This window comes from Neolamprologus multifasciatus, chromosome 23 (assembly GCF_963576455.1).
Source record: "Neolamprologus multifasciatus chromosome 23, fNeoMul1.2, whole genome shotgun sequence".
In the NCBI taxonomy this organism is placed as follows: Eukaryota; Metazoa; Chordata; class Actinopteri; order Cichliformes; family Cichlidae; genus Neolamprologus; species Neolamprologus multifasciatus.
Window position 1 is genome coordinate 3,451,737 of NC_140460.1, and position 18,288 is coordinate 3,470,024.

General features: G+C 42.1%; 1 protein-coding gene across 4 annotated transcripts in view; it reads left to right on the forward strand.

Moving 5' to 3' along the window:
• Nucleotides 1–18,288, forward strand: part of cpamd8 (C3 and PZP like alpha-2-macroglobulin domain containing 8) — a 51,674-nt gene that overhangs the window by 5,018 nt on the left and 28,368 nt on the right. For 2 of the 4 annotated variants that reach the window (XM_085150403.1, XM_085150404.1), the window contains exons 3-24: nucleotides 581–603; nucleotides 1,180–1,345; nucleotides 1,633–1,685; nucleotides 2,220–2,237; nucleotides 2,881–2,935; nucleotides 3,147–3,260; nucleotides 3,508–3,592; nucleotides 4,974–5,082; nucleotides 5,314–5,541; nucleotides 5,804–5,974; nucleotides 6,057–6,185; nucleotides 6,297–6,495; nucleotides 6,690–6,865; nucleotides 7,807–7,956; nucleotides 8,170–8,331; nucleotides 8,438–8,580; nucleotides 11,018–11,080; nucleotides 12,052–12,283; nucleotides 14,213–14,366; nucleotides 16,263–16,378; nucleotides 16,521–16,572; nucleotides 16,648–16,946. In XM_085150403.1, coding sequence (XP_085006529.1) covers nucleotides 581–603; nucleotides 1,180–1,345; nucleotides 1,633–1,685; nucleotides 2,220–2,237; nucleotides 2,881–2,935; nucleotides 3,147–3,260; nucleotides 3,508–3,592; nucleotides 4,974–5,082; nucleotides 5,314–5,541; nucleotides 5,804–5,974; nucleotides 6,057–6,185; nucleotides 6,297–6,495; nucleotides 6,690–6,865; nucleotides 7,807–7,956; nucleotides 8,170–8,331; nucleotides 8,438–8,580; nucleotides 11,018–11,080; nucleotides 12,052–12,283; nucleotides 14,213–14,366; nucleotides 16,263–16,378; nucleotides 16,521–16,572; nucleotides 16,648–16,946 — 2,897 coding nt within the window. Of the gene's footprint in view, nucleotides 1–580; nucleotides 604–1,179; nucleotides 1,346–1,632; nucleotides 1,686–2,219; nucleotides 2,238–2,880; nucleotides 2,936–3,146; nucleotides 3,261–3,507; nucleotides 3,593–3,614; nucleotides 4,868–4,973; nucleotides 5,083–5,313; nucleotides 5,542–5,803; nucleotides 5,975–6,056; nucleotides 6,186–6,296; nucleotides 6,496–6,689; nucleotides 6,866–7,806; nucleotides 7,957–8,169; nucleotides 8,332–8,437; nucleotides 8,581–11,017; nucleotides 11,081–12,051; nucleotides 12,284–14,212; nucleotides 14,367–16,262; nucleotides 16,379–16,520; nucleotides 16,573–16,647; nucleotides 16,947–18,288 lie in introns of those variants that run through there. The other 2 variants (XM_085150405.1, XM_085150406.1) reach the window with 2 other exon arrangements.

Genomic DNA, 18,288 nt, shown 5'->3' on the forward strand with positions numbered 1-18,288 from the left:
GTTCATGGTATCGGTTAACTTTTACGAGTATGAGTACACACACATTTTACAGTATCGTCCCCGATACCCGATACCAGTATCGGTATCGGGGCCGATACCCGATACCGGTATCGGTGCATCCCTAGTTACAATGTTTGTTCTGTACACACAACAAAGGACAGCATGTGCTGCTCTGTTTTCTACCACTTGCTACTTCTTAATCTGCTTCTTTGTGCCACGTAATGTTGGGCAATAATCAAGATGAGACAATATCAAAGTCTGGACGAATTGTTTCATTGGGTTTGGTTTCAAAACTTTGCACATCCTTTAACTACAGAAATCCAGTTTTTCCCATTTTAGCGAATATCTCATTAATGTGTTCAGTCTCAGGGACTTGATCATCAAGCACATCGTTAATAGAAACTTCTAAAAGAGTTGTTGTAACCCAACAAAACCCATTCAAAATCAGTTTATTCCTCTTTATCTATTTATTGATTGCACTTAAATCTGAGGTGCAGTCAGTGGTCTAATCGGGTGTGTGTGGCAGAGCCTGTGGGGGGGAAAGAAATCTTACTTTAAATCTCACTTTTTCTCCTTTTAGACAAAGGCGCCATCAAACTAAAGGTGAGTGGAACTTTGTGTGCCACTAAGTGCGCTTTTATTTTCTCAGCGGCGGTGACAGCTGCACAGTAGTGAGAGCCCCCTGTCCGCTGTGTGCACATTCCTCAAGCAACATGCAAATCAACACTAACATTATTTGCAATGCAACATCTGTCTCTGCTCATTCATTGGGAATAAGGTAACAGCCTCGATGTAATACGCAACAGCTGTTGACGTGCATGTATGGTCCGCCGCCCCCGAAGGCTGGAATAGATCAATCTAGTATGCACGACTTTTAGAGATTCTTCGCCTCTGTCTCTCTCTCTCTCCCTTCCCTTCTCATAACCTCTCCCCTCATTCTCGTAAAATACCGTCGCGTGACGCGTACTCCGTTGGAGGCTGACGTCTTCTCTGCTTTTTTTTTTTTTTTTAAATCTGTTTTTGTTATTCTGGAGCTTTTTGTTCTCTAGAAAATGAAATTGAATAAATCACGGCAAATAATTCAGCCTCGAGTAAACACTTCGGTGCTAATTTACGTTTTCAGTTCCCGCTGACTTTGCTTTTGTATGCGTTTATGGATGTGTGTGTATACGCCACCAGGTTCCCTCGGGGCTGAGAGGCCAGGCCCACCTGAAGGTCTGGGGGAACCGTCACCTCGCGGAAGGAGGCTACATTTTCCACAACTACACCACCGTCACCGTGGAGAGCAAGGGCACGGCTGTGTTCATCCAGACTGACAAACCCATCTACAAACCCAAACATAAAGGTTCCCTCATAGTGCACCTGGTAGTTAATCAGTTAATCACAGAGTAATGCCAGTTAGTGGAAATAAGTCAGGGGATGCAGGCATGTTGATGCTGCATTTGAGCTGTACAAACGTTGTAGACATAGCTGCTGATTGCATAATTAAGGATTTCAACCCATCAAATGACTTCAGACAGCTGGGGTTGTTTTCTTTAGAAGTATCAAGATTTTCATGTGCGTGCAGATTTTTCTGATTAGAAACACGAAAGACTTATTTTAAGATTATTGCATTTCTTTTTGTGTCTTTAGTTCTCATCAACGTTTACACAGTTGACCCTGACTTGAGGCCAGTAAACGAGAAGGTAATTCTGAATTGATCTCATATTCAGACAAATATTAAAGCAATTTGTTGTGCTTCTTCAGCAGATTCACAGTAAAATGATAATCTTTAATAAAAACGTGTTGGGTTATTAGCGAAACCTGTGTTTTTACGACAGAGTTGACAGACAGACTTTGATTTATGACCGAGTGTTTACTACAGGCATGCTTTTCCACCTTTTAATTGGTGGAGTTAAGAGGAGAAACTTTGCACTGTGCGCAAGCAAATGTACAGTTGCCTGTTTACTGTAGCCGAGCTCGACTCATTTCTCTTGGAATGTTAGCAATGACTCCAAACATACTGTGCAACTGTGCACACAGGCAGCTTATTGATGTTTGCAGCTATAAAGGTACATTGCAGGTAAAAGGGCAAAACTTAATTGCACAGACAGAAAATTGTTGAAATCGAAATGAATTGGATGAAGCATAGAGATAAAACACAGGATTTGTACTTTTGTTTGTCAACTTTATTGCAACTTTTTCTTGTGTTTCTCTCTTTTGTTCTTTTTTTTTTGCAGATTGAGGCATATATTTTGGTGAGTGCAGGCTGACAGGACCACCCAGGGTTGGCAGAGCCACGTCCGGGATGGGACAGTGGCAATTTTAGTTCCCAGCCTGCTTGGAGATTACAGAGCAGAAGTCAGGGCAGCTCACCTAGATAACAGGGTGCTCTTTGGACCAGTGCAAGGATAAACAACATGAAAGGAACCTCTTCTCTTCTCTTTTCCTTTGTCTTTTTCTATCTGTACATCTACAACACACTATAATCCCTGTATTAGCAAACCTAGCTCACATTGGATCTTCATTCATCTTTCCAGATCTTAGGAAATATTTGGAAAACACCAAGCAAAGACTTCACGGGAAGCGAAGAAAAGCTTATACATGAGTTAACAGTAGCAACAAGCACACAGATGCATTTTTCTCCCTCAGTTCTAGCCTACGGTATATCTTATGTTTGGAAAGAGTTTTAAAAGTATTTTGGCAATGATATCAGAACCCAGATATCTGGGTCAAGTTCAGCGAGGGGACTGTTCAGCAATAATAAAACTATTTATGACTTTTTCTATTGTGTGATAACAACATTCAGTGAGCAACTAAACTTGTACCACATTTTTCTTTCGGTATGTGAAGTAAAGGAATCTTAACGTTGGTTTGTGACGTCCTGCTTTGATCTTCCAGGATCCACGAGGATCCAGGATGGTGCAGTGGAGAGGGCTTAATTCTGTCTGCTGTGGTGAGCCGCATCATTTGCAGTATTTTTACATCATCTTTGTGTAAGCTGCACGTTTACATTTCATTGCTAGGTTGCTCTGGGGGATTGAATTAAAACACTGCTTTTCTGGACTCGTAATTGAAGAACGGTGATATATGATTGCTGCAGTTTGGTTAATCACTATCAAGGACGCGGGAGTTAAATGTGTTAATTAGGTTTTTGCGTCCTGTAGGGGTGGTGAACATGAGCTTTCCTCTGTCTGACCAGCCTGTGTTGGGAGATTGGTTTGTCTTTGTGGAGGTGCAGGGCCACACCTATAACAAGTCGTTTGAAGTGCAGAAATATGGTGAGGGCCTACACACTGTTGCACACCTGCCATTGTTTATTGTGAGCACTGTAATGAGTGTGTGTGTATGTTTTTTAACATTGTAAATGCCTGTCTTTTTATTTCAAGTTGTGTTAAAAGCACATTTACTGTTTTACTCCACTAAAATGTGTGTAGTTGTCAAATAATATATTACAAATAAACAGCAAGGCTATTGCTGTATAAGATATAACACAAGAAAAGAAATATTGTGCTGCCTGTCTTTCAGTGGCGCCCAAGTTTGAGTTGGTGATTGATCCGCCGCGCTACATCCGTGATCTGAACTTATGTGAGCAGGCCACAGTCAGGGCCAGGTAAATCACTAAATATTCAGCGCTGTACGAAAGTGGAACAACACTTTAACCTGGACTTGTGGAGTGTTTTCTTTGTTTACACTAATCAGCCACAGCATAAAAACCACTGACTATGGTGAAGTCATAATCTCATTCCAGTGCAGCGCTCTTCTGAGAAACTGTGGGTCCTTACGTGCTGACTTTGACACACAGCGCCTGCTAAACATGGTAGTGGCCTCCTCCTTTAGGGGGTGTGCTCTCATATGCCACATATCAAAAACTGCACCGGATCAGCTTAAAGGACACATTAAAGCGCACAAAGCGTTGACTCGATCTCCAAACTTAACTACCAGCATGACAGAGCATGACTAGAACAACCCTGGTGCACAGAGCCCACTGCCATTGTCCCGGTGCTATACATCACATGAAATCCCAGCAGGTATTGTTTCCATGCCCCACAAGTCGGAGCAGTTTTGAAAGAATGAAGGGGACTTACTCAGTGGGAAGCAGGTGGTTTTAGTGTTGTGGCTCCTTAGGCTATGTCCACACGTACCCGGGTATTTTTGAAAACGCAGATTTTTCTATGCGTTTGCACCTTTCGTCCACACGTAAACGGCGTTTTTGGTCACTGAAAACGGAGATTTTAAAAACTCCGGCCAGGGTGGATATTTTTGAAAACTCCGTTTTTGCATTTATGTGTGGACGAGAAAAACGGAGAAAACGCAGCGTCAAAGATGTGCGCCTTTTTTGACGTCACAGTGTGCGCCACGTTATTGTTTCGGTGAAATGAATTTCTACAATACTGTTACTGTTAATTGTTTTCTCTGCAGTGTTTAAATGCTTACATATACACACACAGTTACTGTCCCTCCACACATATGACTCGGTTCTGCTTCTATGCGCCAGCTTTGTTTACTTTTTCCCCCACCGAGGCTTCTAGACTTCTGATTGGCCAACATTTCTACACGGTTAGGAATATAGCGCCACCTGCTGCTTTGGCATGTTCCTAGCAGCGTTTTCCTTCATTTCTGCCTTTACTGTGTGGACGGGATTTTTTTTTAAAACGGAAACGGAAAATCTCAGTTTTCAAAAATATCCGTGTATGTGTGGACGTAGCCTTAGTGTGACTATGGAGTTATAATAGGTTATAAATGTAATGTTTGAACTTTTATTTTGAAATCACCGGATGTAGATAGGTACGCCGGCAGCTTGTTCATGTGCTAGCTTAGCAGTTTACAGTTGCTTACGGAATAAAGGAATCTATATGACGACTCCGAGGCGATTTCTTCATAAGCAGTAAAGACACAACAATAAATGTTTTTTATTATTGTAATATTTATTTAAATACAACCAAAAAGAACACATCATCAGTTTTACACTCTGGCATGTCACTCTTTTGCAGATATACCTTTGGGAAACCCGTAACTGGGAAGTTGACAGTAAATATGACGGTGAATGGGGTCGGCTACTACCGCCATGAGATGGGCCATCCTGTCATAAAAACTATGGAGGTTAGTTCATTTAATCCCTATTCTACATGCTTTGTGAATTTATTAGAGACTTCCAAGCTGATATGGAAACAGGGTTGTTGATTGATTGTTGTTTTGTCTTCAGAGTTCCTTCAAAGTGCTACTGTTTTATGCATACACTGTAAATCATTGTTATTATCTAAGAGGTTAAGCTCCCTGACACCAAAATTATACATGTCCTGCTATACCTGATTACATCTTTTCTGCTGTCAGATCAAAGGCTCTGCAAATTTCAGTCTGTGCGTCAAAGACATGATGCCCTTGGATGTGGCTGATCACTTCAGGGGGACCGTTAGCATTTGGGCTTCTGTGACCAGCGTAGATGGAAGCAAGCAGGCCACATTTGATGATTCCACACCAGTCCATAAACAGCTCATTGACATCAAGTACTCTAAGGATACACGCAAACAGTTCAAGCCTGGTCTGCCTTACAAAGGGAAGGTGAGAGCCCGCGAAAAAGTTATTGTCACTGTGAGGAAAAAAGAGAAGAGAAATCATCAGCTTGGATCTTCATCTCACTGGCGTTTGCTTTGAGAAGAGCTCAAAGTATATTTATTTGTTGTGCTTTTTAAATAAAGTATGACTTTAACTGCTAGTCAGTTAAATGCTAAAGATAAATTAAGCCTGTATTCAGCCACGTACATTACTGATTCACAAATGAGTCTGCATTTGCACACTCAGTCGTTTTCCCTCTGCTCTGTAGATTGAGGTCACCTATCCTGATGGGAGCCCGGCTGAAGGGGTAAAGGTACGCGTTAAAGCAGAGCTGACCCCAAAGGACAACGTCTATACCAGCGAACTAATCTCCAAGGACGGTCAGGCCACCTTTGAGATCCCGTCCATCCCTGCAGCTGCTCAGTATGTCTGGCTCGAGGTCAGAACTTCCTATTGTCACGTAATATAAACAGAGTGATGCAAGAAGCAATTTGAAGCTAATCCTAATTGTATTTTCCAAGACCAAGGTGATATCCATTGAGGACAGGACAGTTGGAAACCAGTACTTGCCCAGCTACCTTTCTATCAGTAGTTGGTACTCTCCAAGCAGGTGTCACATCCAGATCCAAAGTCCCAGCACCCCGCTCAAGGTAGGCGTGACCTTTTTCGTCGGTATGAGTTTCTTGTTTAACTTTGGATGATTTAAACATGTTTCAAAACATCATATTGTGAAGTATATTTATATCTGTCTGCATGTATAGGTTGGACAAGAGGCAGAAGTGGCTCTCAAATCCACTTGTCCCTGTAACTTCACCCTGCATTACGAGGTAGCATCCAGGGGAAACATTGTCCTATCAGGCCAACAGGCAGCCAACCTGACAGCCTCCCACAGAGGAAAAAGGGCCACAGTCACCTTTGACAAGAACATTCACAGCACCCACCTGCCTCCTTCTGCTTCTGGTACTCATTTCTTCTTATTACAACTCTAACTTCACTGTCATCCAGGTAATTTTAAGAGCTAAAGTTTCACAGAATAATCCTTTGATGAATTAGCTTTTGTTTTTCTTTCGTTGTCGTAGCGCTTGGGAAATCAGTGTCCAATCAGAATGCCAGATAGTTTTGGAGAAAGCACTGTCACCCTGTCACTCTGCCAGATGTTGCAGGCTCTTCCTCCCAGACTGAGATGGACAGATGTGTGTCCTACCTACGTTTTCCTGTTAGTCACAGCATGGCACCACTCAGCCGTCTGCTGGTCTACTATGTGAGGGAAAACGGTGAGGGTGTCACAGACAGTCTGCAAATCCCTGTCAAGCCCGAGTTTGAGAACCAGGTTTGGAAACAGAACTATTATAACTTAATTTATCCAGAGAAAAGTACTGCAGTTGGTACTGTTGCATATGCTTGTTACGAAAACACCAGTGTTTTTGGATATGCAAAATTAAGTTTGTGTTTTCATGTTTTGTTTGGGGGTTTTTTGCTGCTAAAATAGCGATTTATTAAAACCCGGAGAAAAGGGTGCACTCTCTGCATACATTTTGGAGCTGAGCCTAAGTATCCATGCATCAACCATTACACCACAGTGTAATGTCTGTAAACAAACAGCTGTGTTGGCTTGGGAGAGATCCCCAGTTCCTGCCTGCATTAGGTGGAGTTAACTCCCTGAAGTATTTACAGCTCTCTGGTATGCCCTTACAACACTAAGTGTGTGTGTGTGTGTGTGTCGTGCGTATGTGTGCCGGAGGAGGGGGTTGTGAGGGCAGGATGAGACAAGGCAGATAGGTGGGGTCATGACGGGAGAGGATGACAGGTTACAGAATGGTGAAAGGAGGGCAGCGGAACCGATTAACGGTTAATTTGTGACTTTGTGCTGGTGAAAAATAGTTCTGATGTGTGAAAGCTGACTCTTTCAAAGGCTGTAGTTTTCCACTCTCAGTCAGAGCTTTCCAAAGTTTGCTGCTTAGAATTGTCAGACTGATATTATTCCGAATGCCACTGAGGATCTGCCAGCTAGTGCTGAAATTATTTAGTTTTTTAGCTGACATTTTGATCGTTTTGATAGATATTTCAGATTTGTCTCTTTCATGAGGGAAACATTCAGTCTTCTGGTTTAAGTTTTATGTTCAAGTGAGCAATTTGAAGACATCTCTGTGAACCTTTTCAGTAAATTTATAACCGTACGGTCTTACAAATTCACAATTCTGTGGAGCGGAAATGTGTTAAATGCACCTTGTTTATGCAGAATGCACTTATGCGTCATGTTTTGGATCGCAGGTATCTATTTCTATGTCGACCAACGAGTCCATGCCGGGGGACTCGGTGACCCTGCGCATTCAGGCTCAGAGGGGATCCTGTGTTTGCGTGGCCACTGTAGATAAGAGTCTTTACCTGCTGAAGCCCGACTTTCAGCTGAGTCCTGAAAAGGTTGGTCATATTTATAGATTGTGGTGATATTACACTTTAATAAACAGTCGATTAAAGCGTTCTGTAACTTAAAATCGCTTTATAGTACAGATTTAGAGAGCTGGTTTAAATTACCTTCTTAGATCGTAGTTTTTAAGATGTTACCTGCTGTATTTTTTGTAAATAACTTTACTTTTACTGTAACTTTATATAAATATGTTTTTCACTCTGCAGGTGTTTAAAGAGCTGGCAGAGTTTGATGTTTCAGACGCTTTCAACATTCCTAAAGACGACGGACACTTCTGGTGGCCCGGGCTGACAGCAAAAAGACGGAGGCGGTCCTCTGTGTTCCCATGGCACTGGGACATCACTAAGGACGCGCGCTTTGCTTTTACAGTGAGAACATACACGTAGTGAAAGAGCTCAGCTAGTGCTGTCACTGGGTTAAAAGGTAACTGTACTAGTATGTGCAGATGTTTACTTCTCTATATATTTAATACAGGAAACGGGACTGGTTGTGATGACAGATATGGTGAGTTTAAACCATCGGCAGAGTGGGGGCATGTACACAGATGAAGCTGTTCCTGCCTTTCAACCGCACACCTCTACCTTGGTGGCTGCTATGCCCTCCCGCCCCACAAACAGGTACAGGATGTTCTTTATAGGTGTCCCAGGCTGTCCACTGGGCATCAGCAAACTCTAATGATCTCATACCTAAAAATGTGCAAATTGTATTATTCAAAGTTTTCATAAATGGCGTGAAAGTTTTTCTTGTACCAGCCGACGTTTCTTTATATAAGTGGTTTTGAGAAATAGTTCTTCAGGCTTTTTGAAGGACTTTTAAAGTTTCTCTTTAGGCACCGGCTGCTTTTGCATTCATTTTCATGACCATGACCATTTTTCATGGGAATGATTGTCTGTGTGACTCTTAACTCTGTTGAATCATTCAAGCATAAAAAGGGCCCCTAACTCAAGGGATGAACCAGTCTTGTGTCTACACATAATGGGCAACTTAGCAAAAAAAACATTTTAAATTGTATCGTTAGTGTCATGGTTGGCTGTGTGGCAGGCAAGCAGAAGTGGTGGACCCAAAATTGCAGGACTCTGGGAGACGGGAATAAACTGAAAACACAGCTTTATTGCTGGAGGAATGATTCACAAAATAAGACTTACAAAAGCAAAACAAAACTCTAAACCGAGGTGCTGGAGGACTGGTCATTACAAACACACAGCAAGTTGAGGGTGAACAGACGTTAACGACGCGACACAGTGTAGGGGAAGACACAGACACTAAATACGAGAGGTGAACGGAGCGAAGAGGAAACAGCTGGGAGACACGGCTGACACTGATTACACTGACGAGACAGGGAGAGCACAAAGCTGAACGCACTGACATAGGACACAGACCTACAAAATAAAACAGGAAGCACACGACAGACAGAGACACAGACTGGTAAACAGGCATAATGACGTCACGGACAGACAGAGGGACATACGGGCAGAGAAGAATAAGCACAGGCAACCTAAACCAAACATGAGGGCAAGATAACAAAACCTAAACCAGAAATAATCGTCATCTTCATCATCATCGGATAACTAAAGAATCAGAATATAATTATAATCAAAACAGTATCACCAGAGAATAAAAACGAATCCATAATGCAAAAATAAACTAAAACATAAGAAACTCAAAATGCTGAGTCGAACCGACCCAGGACCGTGACAGTTAGACACTTTGTTACTACCAGCCCGCTGCAAAATTAAATCATTTCTTCATTTTTTTAGTTGAATCTACAAAAATCTCTATTTGTCAGCGTTTTTGCACCATTGAGGTGATTCCTAAAGAGCTGTAGCCAAAAACTAGCGTGTCCTTAAAAAATGAGGAAATTGGACAAATCCAACAAAGACCTGACACAGGACCTAAGAGACTGATCTGGCCCTTCAACCGATCCATCTGCTGTTCACTACTGCTCGCTGTTCATCAGAATTGATCTCTGTTAAAGAGTGGCTGTCAAAGAAGCCATTGTAAAGGAAGGGAAACAGGGGAAAAGGCTGAGGTTTGCCAAAGAACTGGACTAAAAACCATTGGCAACAGGTCTCATGGAGTGATGAACCCAAAATTGGCATTTTTTTGTTCAAATTGTTGTCAGTATGTATGGAGGAGGTCAGGAGAGAGTGTCTACAGCCCTCTGTAAAATACGGTAGAGGCTCTGTCAAAAACTACCATCAGATTTTGATCTGCCATGCAGTGCAGCTGGAAAGTATCTGATTGGCTGCAGCGTTATTCAAATAACATCCAAAGAAGAGCTTTGAATTGACAAGCCTGGAGAACTATTCCTGAAAAATACTTAAAGAAATCAGAAGAAACTCATTCGAGAGATTTATTTGTTAGAACTATACAAATAATTGCACATTAAATAATGTGTTTTGCATATAAATTGAAATTTGCCAGTTTTCTGGCAACATATAAAGGAATGAGGGGTGGATCAAGACTTTTACACGGGACATTATAAATTTTAAAAGCGTGAATTATAGGAAACTAGCTTATCAAATACCATACTCTATTGGTATTACAAGCCAAACTGTGAGCCACTTGGGTGTGGTATCATGTCAAAGGTTATTCAGTTGTTTTTGTGTATGTTGGCTCTTTAACTGATGAAAACAGATGATCTTTGTCTGTTTTGGAGGTTCTTTTTAAACCATTAAATTTGTGTACTTGTATGTATTACTCCACCCTCTTTAATGTCAGAGGGAAAAAAGTGGTTATTATTGTAAAGACGATTAACTGTAATCCTTCACTGGACCACACACTGTAACATGGGCATGTAGTTTACCGAAAACAAGGAATCTGAACGCAAACCCATAACAGAATAATGATTACATCAAGATCGCCCTCTTTGTTTGATTTCATATGTTAGGCCTGCGTTCCCCTGTGCTACGAATACTTTTCATTTTAGTGCCGAACTTTAAACGCATGATGTGACTTATCATTGTGGAATTTTAAATAGTATATTTTTCCATTATGTTGTTATTTTATTAGCTAAAGCTTTTTCACTGATGTCTTCTTGTGTTTTGGCTGTAGAGTAGAGAGGCGGAGGCGTACATTTTTCCCAGAGACTTGGGTGTGGCACTGCCTCAACGTCAGGTATTTAAATCTTTAAATAATATTTGTCTTGTGTGTGCGCGTCTGCGTTACATGCCTCTGGCGAGATATATCAGGTGCAACAGATTGCCTATCCTTTTATGTGATTTAGTGCTTGAGAGAATATAGAAATGGAAAAGAGAGGAGCAAATGTGGGAAAAAAATGATAGCATGAAAAAGATACAGGAAAAACATTTACAGAGAGCAAAGAGGAGGCGAGAAATATGTGAAAAGCAGAATATAGGTAGAAGAAGAAAGGCGAGAGTAGAGCTGGGAGAAAAAAGATTGGAGAGTAGTGGAAAGGAAAACGTGAACATGACAGACTCTCGGAAGAAATTTGTGAGAGGAAAGGTGCGAGGCAGCGCTGTACGCCAGACGGCCGCTCTTCCATCATGCAGCAGCATCCGCCACTTCTCCCACTGGGTGTGAAATGCCTCATTCAATGTTGGAACAGACTCTTACTTTCTCAAGAGCTCCTTCCATTCATGTTTAGCCAATATAAATGAATTGCCCATAGATTTCCATATGCTTGATTCCCTTGGATGGGACTTCAGCTCTCACTAATTTCCTGTGAAGTGCAGAGCTCTGATTTTTCCTTAAAAGTATATTAAAATGGATTTTGGACTGCTTTGATCAAAAGGTAGGCTGTACGTGCAGTTTTTGAAGTTTATTGTGCCCTCTTGCAGTTTGCCAAGACCAACATCCAGTGAGCGCTGCCAATAATGACTCCAGCTCATTTCTTTCAAAGAAACAGATTAGGTCAACACCTGACCGTCCCTTAAAACCGTCCATTTTTAGAGTGTTTGCTGTAGTTATATTGGTGCAGATGTTGGTGTTGACACAGGTGCTAACATTAAAGTAATCTCCAGCCTTTGATCAAGCTCTTCCTTGTAGTTGATGAATTTTAATGGCTTGTCTTCAAAAGAAAATACGCTCGAGTTATTTTATTCCACTGTTGCGTCTCCACGTAACAGCTCTGAAACTGGGGAAGCTGAACTGCACCTGGATGCGCCGGATTCGATCACCACGTGGGTGGCGGAAGTTGTTTCCCTGTCCGAGCAGAAGGGGTTGTCTTTAGGAACGAGAGCAGAGCTTCGCACCTTCAAGCGCTTCTTTGTGGACTTTACGCTGCCCTACAGCTTAATCAGAGGGGAGCAGACCAAAGTTCCCCTCACCGTCTACAACTACCTGCCTACCTGCTCTGCGGTAAGATGTTTTCTTAATGTGGCAGATGGACAAGTCTCTGACATTAGTTCCTAGCAACTGCCTTCAAGTCCAATCTTGACATCATATTCTTTAAGACAGGACATGTCACATCTGTGCTTTTTAATCATTTATGACTTGTAAACCATCGCAGAACATATTTTTTTTAATACATTTTCACTAACTATAGGTTGGTATGACATGTTATGCAAACTCTTGACAGTTAGTTTTAACACTAATCCTAAAAGAGTCTATTAGAACATCAAGTTAGGAACCACAATGACGTCACTGAGACGTCTCTTCCTATTTAAAGGCAGTTTTTCCTTCCCACTGTCACCAAGTGCTTCCTTACATGGAGTCGTTGGCTTTTCTCGCTATCATCGTAGGGTCTTTAACTTACAATATAAAGCACCTTAAGACAACTGTGATTTGGTGCTGCATAACAGACCATTCTCACTCCTGAGGCGTAATATACCGACGATTTGTCACGTCCCAAGGTGTTCCATAGGAACGCGCCCGGCGCGAACGGTGACCTTCAGCATTCTTATGCTGCGTGCTGGGTAGCAGTAGAACGACGGTCCCGTTGTAATAGACGTTACGTAGTAGACGTAACCTTATCCCTAACCTTAACCACCACTTTAATGACGTTAGATAGATTTGTCACCTAGCGTCAAATGTTACGCTTCGGGAGTGAGAACGTGTTGCGTATCAGTAAAAATGACATTGAAATTGTGTTAAAGTGAAGAAGAGCAACCCATAATGTAGCGCCCGAGAAATTAAAAGACCACACTCGGCAAATATCTCAGTAATCTGAATTTGATAGTTAAATAAAAGACGTAGGCAGACAGACTGCTCACAACTCTCACTATGATCAGACCCCAGATTTGGTTAAGAAAAAGGTTTCTAAGAGGATCATCAAAGGATCATCAAAAAAGAAACTGGAGGTTTGTCAGTCAAATGAGGCATAAAGTAGGTGCTCCGTTTAGTTATTAGACAGAAGTAGGTCAACGATAAGCTGATAAAATCCATAGTCATAGAGATTTGGGAATCTTGGAATGGGATGAAACCAGCCAACACACAAATGAGTTCTCAAACCACTTCAGGAGCCCTTAGAACACCTCGTTCCAGCGGCTCTTTACGCAGAGCTCGTGGTTCAGACCGGATACGTCTTGGAATTTGTTCAGTCCTTCATTTTGTTCATAGCTATGCACTAAAAATGGTACGTGCCATAAATCACAGAGGATTTTCCCGGTAGGAAATATTAAAATATAAGATGCAAATAACTGTTGATATTATTTCTGCATGTATCAGAGCTGGTTCGACATTATATACACATGCAGAACAAATATTTTCAAGTGAAATAACTTCTTCGGTAGTAAGTATAGGTTTGTAATGTGACGATGAAGAGATTAGCCTAGCATGTTTGTTCCAGCACTTACTCCGAAGAGCCCTCTAAGCTCTTAAATGGGTCCATCCTGCACGCCATACGGATGACATCATGATGTTTGCAGATGAGCCTGTTAAACGGCCTGTGCGTGTGCTGCCCTGATGTCATGTTAGGTGAATATGCAAACCAGAATAGCCCATCCTTTGATGTCCACCCCGGCAACATGTGATTCCTATATTTTCTGCTCAGTTATTTATGACTCGTGGCATGCGGATAAAGAACAGTTAAAAGATCCTTCTGCATTACTGAGCCCTGTGAAAATTGGACGATGAGGGGAACTTAATCCTTCAGGGAGTTTGAGAAGCATGAGTCAGTCAGCATGGAAAATTCACAGTGCGATTTAAAAAATTTGCCCTCGCTTTCAGAGCTTTGACGAAGCACGCTATATGAGGGAGGGGCGTGCCTAACAGATATGATGTCATTAAAGGCTATCGGAGGAGATCGCTTTTCTCTGATTTGTCTCTTCTTCTCCTCTCCACTCGCAGGTTCATTTAAAAGTGTCGGTTCCAGAGGGCATCAAGTTTGTCGGCCATCCCGGAAAGCTTTATCTCACCAGGAAGAAGTGCGTTGCTCCCGGAGAGGCTGCCCCTACAAATATCGTATTGTCGTTCACTGAGCTGGGATCGGTTAACATCACAGGTATCCACAGAGCTCAGTCAAATTCGTAAAACTCGCTTATTATTTTATTTCTAGTACTACGTTGATAAAGTGGCAGAAATGTTTTATGTTTCAAATATCTTTTTATTAGGAGCAAGTATCATGGTTGTTACATATTGATTTTTTTCTCTAAGCTTACAAAACAGACAAATAAACAACATCAAAAGAAAGAAAGAAAAAAAAACACCCACTATGGGCCCCAATCCCCCGACTGCCAGAAAAAAAGAAAGTTTATATTTTCCCAAGGTATGTAAGTAAAGGATGCCGGATTAGTTCAAAGTCTTTTACATTATCATTCATGGTATTTTTTCAAGATGAAGAGTATTTGTAAGTTCTGTAAGCCACGTCTTTAACACAGGAGTCTCTTTGCCTTTCCAAAGCTGCAGGATCAGTTTCTTTGCAATAATCAATGCATATGACATAAACCTTTTTTGAGAGTGTTGTAAATTTTGTGTTTCTTTGGAGATCCCAAAGATAATTACTATCGGATTTGGCTCAATCTTACTCTTAAAAATATTAGACAAGTAGGTAAAAATGTCACACCAAAAACCCTGAAGCCTCGGACAAAGTGCAAAACAATGTAACAGATTTCCATAATGTATCATACATTTTTCACAGAGGGGGGAGCAGTCTGGGTACATTTTGTGAAGTCTTTCCCTTGAGTAGTGTAACCTGTGTATGATTTTGTACTGAATTAAACAGTGACGGGAATTAATAAAAGGCGTGTTTATGTTGCATAAGACCTCCTGCCAAAAATCTTCTGATAGGGGGATCCCAAATTCCTTTTCCCACTCCTCTTTAATTGAGTTGAAGGTATACTCATCTCCTGTATTGAGTTATAGAATAGTGAAATTCTCTGTTCAAACCCCCGTCTATCACTAAGGCATCTATCCAAAAAGTCAGACGGTATGTTTTCAAACTGCGGAATGTTTTAATTAGGAAGCCATAATTACTTTGTTGAGACGTATATTTGAGCCACAGGGCAATTTTTCACTTCTTCCAACTGTGGAGAAGCATCTCTGCAGCAGTGCATGCTCATGGATGCTGATTGTGTTACCGGTACTATAAAAGCATAGACCTGACGATGCCATAAAGTTCCCATTCTCTAGATCAGCCATTCTTTAGAAAAAAAGAATGATGCAAGGTTTGATGCTAATGTGAACGTTACAAGGTTGATTTGTGCTGACTCATGGAAACGGCCTTATTTGCATTGGCACTTACAAGCAACAGCAAGCTTCCACCAGGACTTTGGTCCACTCAGTGTGATTCCACACAAAAGGGCGAGCCTATGACTGAGGAAAGCTTTGCTGGCCAAGGAGCCGTGTGTGTGATCTGGTCACCCACCCGGGTTACAAATAGTCCCCTCCGGAGCGCATGTGAAAACAAAGCAGGCCAGCAGTGGGGGAGTAACCGGAGCTGCACTGTGACACTCAGTGGCATGTTGATGAGTTTGCAGGTCACTGGCGGTCAATGGGCCCCCCATGGCCCCACTCCTAGTCCACTAGCCCCTTGTGTTTCCTTCTCACTACACACACACAAAGAGACACAGTTGGCACAGGGCCACATTTCCAGTGGGCTCCCCAGCAAAAGAACTGGGAATCCTTTTACAGATATGCTTGTCTTGTCTAATGTATTTTGATGTCTGGAAATTTTGCAAAACATATTTATTTGACTGCTGATCATCTCACTAAGAAACTAATTAAGGTAATTAGAAAAAAAAAGTATCCCAAGTAGACTTACAGAAGTACAGATGGGAACAGGCTCACTATGCCACATTTCCCTGGCTAAAGAAGAGCAACTGCTCAAGCCGCTGTCTCTGAAGCTGCATATGGTGTCAACAAAAACAAAATCTTAAGCTGACTTTTGTTCTGTACACAGCTCGTGCCATTGCCTTTAGTGAACCAGGCTGCTGTTCTGATGGATTCCAGATAGGCAAAATAAGTAATGACATGATCCAAGGCCAGGACTACGTCCGTAGGACTGTCCTGGTTGAGGTAAGAAAGCTGAGATTTTCCTTTAATATTTTGTTTTATCCTTTAATCTTTTAATAAGAAAGAGCTACTTTTTTATTGTTAGTTTTGTGTATTTCTGTAATGTTTTTCTGCATCTTTTCTCTTGCTGCCACCCTGTTTACAGCCAGAAGGCCTGCCCAGAGAATACACCTACAGTGTTTTCTTCTGTCCAAATGGTCAGTGGAAATCATTTTTAATTGATATAGCATAATGAGAATACGTTTAAGTTTATTTTGCATTTCATTTCTCAGAGAGGATTCATATTTCTACCCCCAACAAATATGAGTATCAGTATGTGAAAAAGCCAAGCAGGATGAACCAGTTCCAGGTGGCGGTAAAGACACACAACGATGCCCATTTTGCCCTCTCTGCCAGTCCCCACGACAGCGCAGAGATGCTGGAGATCGTACTCGGGGGCAGGCAGAACACTCGTTCCTGGATTTCCGCTGGCAAAATGGGCGAGCCTCTTGTCAGCGTCCCTACGCCAGGGATCCTGTCTTGGGATGAGTTCCGCAGCTTTTGGATCAGTTGGAACGGAGGCGTGGTACAGGTGAGAAGAGAAAGGAATCGTAGATGTAACACTTCCAAATGTACGGCGTATTTGCTTCGAGGTTGCGCTCGGATGCTCTGACACAAAAAGAAGTGCGGCAGGCCATGGGGTCTGTGTGTTAGGAGAGCTGGCGCCGTTTTTACTGGTGTGCCTCTGGGTGAACTCACACTTAACAGGGGACACTGAGGGCAGTCGATGATCCATGGCCAAGGACTTGCATGGCAGTGAATGGCTGGCACACCACTTCCCGGCTCCGGCCACAGCATTAATTAGACTTGCACCATTCACCAAAGGCAGTAATTAAAAAGCCGCATATTACTTCCCAAAGTACTTTGGGAATACGTTTATTTTCTTCAACACCAATAGCGTTGGGAAATGGATGAGTTTCATGGTCTTATGGTGTAATGTGATTATGAAATTAAACTCTTATACCGGAGAGCAAGTGTGCTCTGCATGGGTCTGTGTGAGTGTTTGTTTTTGGGATTATCTGTGGGAGGTGCATGAATCACAATGGCATCACCAACAGCTGGAAGAAGGACCAGCTGGAAAGGAACCGTACCAGTAGGTTCACAAACCCTCTCCCATAAAAATTAAAATCTTTAACACTGTTACCATGTTCATATGGGTTTTTTTAATATATATGCTATGAGAGAAGTCAAAGCCATGGCTAAGAATTTTCACTTTGTACCTCTATATCAGTGGTTCTTAACCTTGTTGGAGGTACCGAACCCCACCAGTTTCATATGCGCATTCACTGAACCCCTCTTTAGTGAAAAATAAAATGTTTTTTTTTCAAATTCAAGACATAGGTATGGGATATTGGTGCACAAAATGAGCCGTGCATTTCACGGTGGAGGCTCTGCCGAACCCCTGAGACCGACTCACCGTACCCCTAGGGTTCGATCGAACCCAGGTTAAGAACCACTGCTCTATATGCAGCCAGCGTGTCTATGAAGATACCAATATTTGGTAGTTGGTATCCTACTATAAGCCCAACGCAGAGTTTTCTGCTAAGACAATGGGACAATGAGAGCAAATTGGAATAGCATTGGGTTAACTTATAGCTTTATTAAACTTGCATGCAGTGTGTTGGCGCTATTGCTTGTGAGAAAAGAGAGGGGGGTTTCTTTTCTACTTCCTGTATCCATTTTCTAAAAACTTCCCTGATGTTTTGGCTGGTTGGTTGGTGGTTAACCAAGACCAGGAGGGCACCTGCTTTGTAACACACTAGTGGAAATCTCTTATTTTATTCAGTTTGAATGGGTACCATCCAGGCAGTGCCCACTGTGGATTTGGGACCTTTTCCATCTCCTGATCGTCTGGATGGATGTTGTGTCTTGCT